Below are 7941 nucleotides of genomic sequence, written 5' to 3' on the forward strand. Positions count from 1 at the left end.
GGCAGAGAGCACGATACAACAGGTCTTTACTCTTCAGCTCCCTCGCCCACACTGCCTGGGGCCTGGTCCCAGGGCCCCGCACAAACTCCCCATTGGCCCGGCTTCGCACACTCCCACGCAATTGGTCCCCAGTTGGTCACGTGTCAGAGCTCACTCCCTTAAAGGGGCCACACACCACACCACAATTAGCAATGATGTAACAGAGCTTTGTAGATTCATCTGTCTTTAGTGACTCTGTCTAAGACACAATTTTATTGTGATGAGTCAACTGTTCAAGCAGTTGGATTTAAACCATGGCGCCTTTTTTGCCGGGGTGGAGGTAGCCCATCATTAGCCGGCAATGGGTTCCTCTGGTTCTACCGCTGTCCACGGGTTTCCCCACTGTTCGTACTCTCTGCCGCCGAAGAACCCGTGACAGGAGGGATCGCCAACGGCGGGAACAGCCGGAAAATTCCAGCCATGGTCAACTATTCCCATTGGCTGATGCTACAGGGGGCTGGGGGCACAGATTTTAAGTTTTGGACAAGAGATGCTGGGGGGGGGGGGATGTGGAAAAAAACACTTTTACTCAGCGAGTGGTATTAGCCTGGAATTCGCTGCCCACCAGGGTAGTGGAGGCAGAGACAATCAATGATTTCAAAAGGAAAGTGGATGGGCACTGGAGGGAAATGAACTTGCCAGGGCTACAGGGAGAGAGTGGAGGAATGGAACAGACTGGAATGCTCTGCAGAGAGCTGGCATAGACTCGATGGGCCGAATGGCCTCCTTTTGTGTCATAATGACTCTGTGGGCACACCGATCACACATCCACTACTCCGACATACATTATGTGGAGATGCCGGCGTTGGACTGGGGTGAGCACAGTACGAAGTCTTACAACACCAGGTTAAAGTCCAACAGGTTTGTTTCGATGTCACTAGCTTTCGGAGCGCTGCTCCTTCCTCAGGTGAATGAAGAGGTATGTTCCAGAAACACATATATAGACAAATTCAAAGCTGCCAGACAATGCTTGGAATGCGAGCATTGGCAGGTGATTAAATCTTTACCGATATACATTGTGTAAGATGAGGGAATCATTAATTTCACACTAATCATACAGAGCACACGTTGTGCTGCGATAATCCATGAAGCATGCACACCAGTTACATACCAAATATACCTTATGTAGCACATGGAACACAGGTGCCATGCACCTACAAACATGCATGCTGTAACACATGAGACATACAGGTCAGAGACTCTTCTTTCACACAGCATCATGTATTGCATATGGAGTTCCCACTTACAGTCCCAGCACTGGATGATGCAGACATTGTATTTCTCTGTCATGTGGGTTCAGTAAATCCACAGTCGAACCATCGATTTGAAACTGAGGAATTGAAAATGAGTGAGTTAGGGAACGGGTACAACAGCAACAAAAACCTGCATTCATATAGTGCCTTTAACACAGTGAAACATTCCAAGGTGCTTCACAAAAGAGACGCTGAGATACCAGAACAGGTGACCAAAGGTTTGGCCAATGAGGTAGGTCTTAAAGTGCAAAAAACAGAACATGCTGGAAAATCTCAGCAGGCATGGCAGCATCTCTGGAGAGAGAACGGAGCTAACGTTTCGAGTCTGGGTGACATGGGGCTGTGATTCCTCCACACCTTTTCTCTTTGTCTCAACTGAGAAATAAAACACCTTTAAAGTTGCAAGCCGTCTTTGATTTCCTGCTCTGCTATGATTTGATGTGGAGATGCCGGCGTTGGACTGGGGTGAGCACAGTAAGAAGTCTTACAACACCAGGTTAAAGTCCAACAGGTTTGTTTCGATGTCACTAGCTTTCGGAGTGCTGCTCCTTCCCCAGGTGGAGGAACTACTGCTATGAAACCACTACCGCTATGATTTGGCAGGCTCTTTTTCTTCAAGATTCCAAATTTTTTAAACTTCTCCCTTTCAAAAGGAAGGCCATTGCAGCAAACTCGGTCTTCAAAATCTCTGCAGAATCTCTCCTTTATTTAAACTCTAATTTTTTTTTTTTTGCAATGTGCACTGCAGATTTCTATTTAACTCTGCCTGCCTTGTTTTTGCAGGTTTAAAAAAGAAATTGTGTTTTACTTGCAGCTCTCTTTCAGCATCCTCAATGTGCTGAGCTTTGGGACCATCACCTATTCTAACATGTAAGTACAGCTTTTAGTACTTTTGCTCATCCGTCTTGTGGTCTCTCAGTCAGGGGTTTTGCAATTTTTCTTCTTGCCTCTAGACGGGCTTTAGTTTTTCACGCCTTGGGACACTGTTCTGGATTAATGCTTCTAACTGCCACCTTTCATATCGCCATGGATTGCCATGTCGGATCATGGTACTATCTCTGATGCTTGATCTTTTAAGAGCTCCCACCCCTGCCAACCATGTCATGATATGAGAGCTGTTTTTCCCATCGTATACTGTATCATGGATTTGTTAGATGTCTCAATAGTGGAGCTGAAACTTGTCAGGTTAAATATGAACTATTTATTGCTAGTGTTGACTATTCACAGATCCATGGTATGGTTATGCATGGAGATGTTCCATGCAAGCAGGTTGCTGACAGAACTCCTGCCTAGATTGTTTTTCCCCAGAGCCTTGTATCCTGTGATTCTATACATCATGTTGCGGGCGAGGCGATTCGCCAGTCGCACATTAACCCTTGATCTGCCGAGCACCCTTACATGGCAATAGCACGCAGGCAAATCATAACAGGTGCGGCTGTGGGGAAGAGGTGGCCAGTGTATCGGGAGGTTACCATCTGCACACTCACTTGACCCCCACCACCATAGGGAGACCATGACAGTGCAGGAAAGAAGGGCCGGGTGGCCTCATTCTGTGCTATACCATACTCCATCGTCATTCTATAGCAGACAGATATTCACTGCGGGAAGCTTTCCCCTGGGATTCTCCCTGTTATTTGCCATATCCTCATTAGAAAGCCGAGGAAAACAATATAAAATGGTGTTTCTCCCCAGGTTTCCAGGGCTGTTGCAATGAGATTATGAAAGATTTAATACATGCAGCACTCTGCCAATCTCCTGAAATCACTGGGATGCTGATTGAGATGAATTCTTTGTTTCTTTCTGCCAATTTTAGCAAATTATTATAGAATGCAACTGGTTTCACCTGAATGTTTGAAACTGTGATGAGTCTCTTCCGATGATCTTCACCCTCGTCCAGCTCTTCAAACAAGTCCTTTGTGAGCTGATGAAAACAATGGTTTATCTGCCCTTAGTTTTAATAAATGTTTCACAAGAGGAAGAGCTGGTAAAATAAATACCAGCATTTCTATAGTGCCTTCCACTACCTCTGGACATCCCAGAAGTTGCATAATCAATGGAGTGTAGTCATTATTGTTCAGTAGGAAACGGGGCACCCAGTTTACGCACAGGAAGCTCCCACAGGCAGAAATGCGATAACGACCTGACCAGTAATTTTTGCAGTGAAGTTGTTTGGGGATAAACATTGGGCAGAACAGTAGGGATAACTCCCCTGCCGTTCTTGAATACAGTGCTGTGGGATCTTTCCATGCATGGGACCTTGGTTTAATGTTGCATCTGAGAGAGGGCGCCTCTAACAGTGCAGCACTCCGTGCTCAGGTCCCTGGGGAGCAGGGTTTGGAAACCACAGTTTCTGATTCAGAGGTGAGAGAATTATCCACTGATATCGCTGGCACCCGGCAGTGTGGTAAATGTTAATACTTCAGTACCTTTTAAAAATTCATCCACCAAATTTGGGCATCGCTGTCAATTAAGGTCTGTATCAATTGTTCATTCTTAATTGCCCTCGGGAAGGTGGTGAGCTGCCGCCTTCTGGACAGCTGGGTGGCTTGGGAGGCCATTGCATCGACCAGTTAACAGTGAGACACATTGCTTAGGGCCTGAAGTCATGATTAGGCCCAAACTGAGCAAGGAGAGCAGGTCCTTGTGCCTGCCTCACCATTCAATAAGATGGTTCCTGAAGTGAATAGGGTAGATACATTTAAGGAGCAGTTAGATAAATATGTGCTGGAGAAAGGAATAAAACATGATACAATAGGGCTAGGTGAAGATGAATGGGACATGTAGAGCAAACACGCTTGGACATGGTGGCTTGTTTCTGTAGTTTCAATGTAATTCTATGTATAAAAGGGCCATAAGGCCTCGATATCTGGACAAGGACAATGATTTAAACCCTCAACCAAGGCCTTGAATTGTTAACTGGTCAGGTGGAAGAGGAGACACTTTGAATGTTCCTTTAGCCATATAACTGTCATCTATTTCCTAATGTTGGGCGGCATATTCTGATACTGGACTATGATATAAATTATAGGTGGCTCTGTAACTATGTTTGCGCTCCTATATTACTTTTGAATAGTTCTGATGAGACAAAAGGTACTCATTGGCTTAGATGCCTGTTTAGAAGAGGCAATTTGTAGAAATAATTAGTGCATGCACAATGCTTATTAATATCAGAAAGGACACAAAATGGCTGTTAGCTATTTTAGCAATACAAAAGACACAAAATGGCTGAACTGAAACTACCTCATGAGAACCAGGCGTGGGTATGTACGGGGAGTATCTTAACAGCCACTAATAACAGCTTCACAGAACAAGGAGTGCAATGTATCTTTGATAAAGCTCAAGGTCCCCCGCTGTAGACAGGACATATCCTTGTGTTAGTTTTGAATGACTTCTGTATGAAGTTAGGGGCGGGTAAGACAACACCCACTTTAACCATATATGTGATAACTGGGATGCTAAGAAAAATGATTGACTACATGTAATGGATTGTGACGTGAATATAGTTGATTGATTGTATGTAAATGAGAATACAACTAATTCCGCCCCTTGAATCTGTATATTAACCCAATGCAAACCTTAGCTCAAGTGAGAAAGAGGATTGTGAGACTGCGTAGTCTCCAAATCTTTCTCCAAGATCTGAAATAATAAACTGCTTCTTTACTTACTCAAACAGGCCTACGTGTGAATGTTTTCACCCCTAACACTAGCATGCAAGCAAATAGGATAGACAAACATTGGCAAGGATGACGAGACGCTAGACTCAATGACATACGCAGGCGCTCCGGTGAACTCTGTCCTTGGGCAGTGTGGGAGAGCGAATGTCTTACCTTCTGCACAATGCCATCCTGTTTCTCATATCCTCGTAGCAGCCTGTTCTTACCAGACTCATACGTGCCGGACACAACCAGAGCCACGTTGTACCCCAGCCTCGCCCTGGAAATCAGTGGTTTTACCAATTCTTCGTAGACTATCTCCTAACGTGCAACGTCATAGAAACAGTAACATTAGAGGAATGTCTCGCAATGCCAGCATTTATTGCACAACCCTAATTGCCCTTGAACTGAACACTTCAGAGGGGCAGTTAAGAGCCAACCACATTGCTGTGATTCTGGAGTCACATGTGGGCCAGACGAGGGAAGGATGGCAGATTTCATTAGTGAACCAGATGAGTTTCACCACTCCTGAGACCTGCTATCAATTCCAATCTTCAATTAATTACGATTACACCAAATGTCATTGTGGGATTTGAACCCGTGTCTCCCTGGGCAGTAACCTGGGACCACTGGATTCCTGGTCAAGTGACATTGCCACGATGTCACCATCTCCCAGATTAGACGTGAGCTGGTAGAGGTGTTACAAGGCCATAAGACGTAGGAGGAGAAGTAGGCCATTCAGCCCATTGAATCTGCTGCTCCTTTCAATGACATCACAACTGACCTGATACGATAATCCCAACTCCACTTTCCCGCCTTATCCCCATAACCCTGGATTCCCTCACAATTAAAAATCTGCCTATTGCAGCCTTACCGACCCAGCCTCTACAGTTCTCTGTGGTAAAGAATTCCACAGATTCACCACCCTCTGAGAGAAGAAATTCCTCCTCATCTCTGTCTTAAATTGGCAACCCCTTACTCTGAGATTCTGCCCTCTGGTCCCAGACTCTTACACAAGGGTAAATAACTTCTCAGCATTAAGGGGCGTCATTCTCCGACCCCCCGCCGGGTCGGAGAATGGCCGTTGGCCGCCGTGAATCCCGCCCCCGCCCCCGCCGAAGTCTCCGCTCCCGGAGATTGGGCGGGGGCGGGAATCCAGCCGCGCCGGTTGGCGGGACCCCCCGCTGGATTCTCCGGCCCGGATGGGCCGAAGTCCCGCCCAGAAACTGCCTGTCCCGCCGACGTAAATCAAACCTGGTATTTACCGGCGGGACCAGGCAGCGTGGGCGGGCTCCGGGGTCCTGGGGGGGGGCGCGGGGCGATCTGACCCCGGGGGGTGCCCCCACAGTGGCCTGGCCCGCGATCGGGGCCCACCGATCCGCGGGCGGGCCTGTGCCGTGGGGGCACTCTTTCCCTTCCGCCTCCGCTACGGCCTCCACCATGGCGGAGGCGGAAGAGACTCTCCCCACTGCGCATGCGCGGGAAACTTTCGGCGGCCGCTGACGCTCGCGCGCATGCGCGGGGAAACTGACAGCGGCCGCTGACGCTCCCGCGCATGCGCCGCATTTCCGCGCCAGCTGGCGGGGCAACAAACGCCATTTCCGCCAGCTGGCGGGGCGGAAATCCCTCCGGCGTCGGCCTAGCCCCTCAATGTTGGGGCTAGGCCGCCAAAGATGCGGAGACTTCCGCACCTTTTTGCCGGCGCGATGCCCGTCTGATTTGCGCCAGCTTTGGCGCCAGTCGGCGGGCATCCCGCCGTTGGGGGAGAATTTCGCCCAAGATCTTCAAGATCATGAATGGGTTTTAGAACTAGGGAGACCAGAATGAAGGGACATAAATACAAGATACTCACTAAAATCCAAAAGAAAATTCAGGAGAAACCTCTTTTATAGGGAGTGCTAAGAATGTAGAGCTAGCTCCACAAAGGTTGCAGTAACTAGTATGTAAGGGGAATCTAGACCAACATGAAGTAGAATGCAACAGAAGGATGTGTTGATAGAGTCAGATGAAGAAGGATGAGGCTCATTTGGAGGATAAAACCTGGCATGGATCTCCCGGGCCCATCACCTTTTTCTATAACTAAGGGTAGTGGAAGTCTCATTGTCAAAAGGCTGCGGATGCTGACTGCAGCTTTTAAGGTGAAATAACTTGTTGCTAGGTAAATGTATGGGGACATACAGAGCAAAGGGTCGGACTTCAGCCAATTCCCTATTGCCTGCTCTGGGCTCCCAGCCAGCACTCACTTTATTCTATCTTTTGAATTTAATAGTTTGTTGGAGGTTTCTGAGACCATAAACAGAGGCCATTCAACTTACAACAATTTAGTCAAAAGGAGGGACTCAAAGCCCCCGAAGTCGGAGGCCTGGCTATCGGACATGGCTAGCTTTCTCTATTTGGAGAAAATCAAGTTCGCCTTGAGAGGGTCACTGTTAGGGTTCGCCCGGAGGTGGCAGCCGTTTGTCGACTTCTTCGCGGAAAATTAATCGTCAGCAGAAGGGGCGGGGGGGGGGGGGGGGGGGGTCGTTTAGCTTAGAGTAGGGGGTTAATAAAGGTGGGACATGTAAGGGAGGGAGACGGTTTTTGCACTATGTTTATAGTTTCATGTACATTGTTTATTTTGTTGATATAATACCAAAAATACCTCAATAAAATGTTTATTAAATAAAAACAATTTAGTCAAAAAGTTGCACAGTGGTTAGCACTGCCGCCTCAAGAAAACGCGATAGTTCGAGTACTTTAGATGGGTCTGTTTTTGTCCAATGTGTGCAGGAGGGTTTCCTGACACAATATGTAGATAGGCCAACGAGAGGTGAGGCCACTTTGGATTTGGTACTGGGTAATGAACCAGGACAGGTGTTAGATTTGGAGGTAGGTGAGCACCTTGGTGATAGTGACCACAATTCGATTAAGTTTACTTTAGTGGTGGAAAGGGATAGGTATATACCGCAGGGCAAGAGTTATATCTGGGGGAAAGGCAATTATGATGCGATGAGGCA

At 47.4% G+C, this 7941-nt stretch overlaps 1 protein-coding gene across 1 annotated transcript in view; it reads right to left on the reverse strand.

The window, feature by feature from the left end:
- Positions 1-6451, reverse strand: part of golga6l9 (golgin A6 family like 9) — a 95146-nt gene extending 88695 nt beyond the window's left edge. The window contains exons 1-4 of the mRNA XM_072512942.1: positions 6211-6451; positions 5120-5266; positions 3136-3213; positions 1287-1369 (exon numbers count right to left, since the gene is read on the reverse strand). Coding sequence (XP_072369043.1) covers positions 1287-1369; positions 3136-3213; positions 5120-5266; positions 6211-6387 — 485 coding nt within the window. The 5' untranslated portion in view covers positions 6388-6451. The remainder of the gene's footprint in view (positions 1-1286; positions 1370-3135; positions 3214-5119; positions 5267-6210) is intronic.
- Positions 6452-7941: the final 1490 nt, after the last annotated feature.

The sequence above is a fragment of the Scyliorhinus torazame genome, chromosome 7 (assembly GCF_047496885.1).
Source record: "Scyliorhinus torazame isolate Kashiwa2021f chromosome 7, sScyTor2.1, whole genome shotgun sequence".
NCBI lineage: Eukaryota > Metazoa > Chordata > Chondrichthyes > Carcharhiniformes > Scyliorhinidae > Scyliorhinus > Scyliorhinus torazame.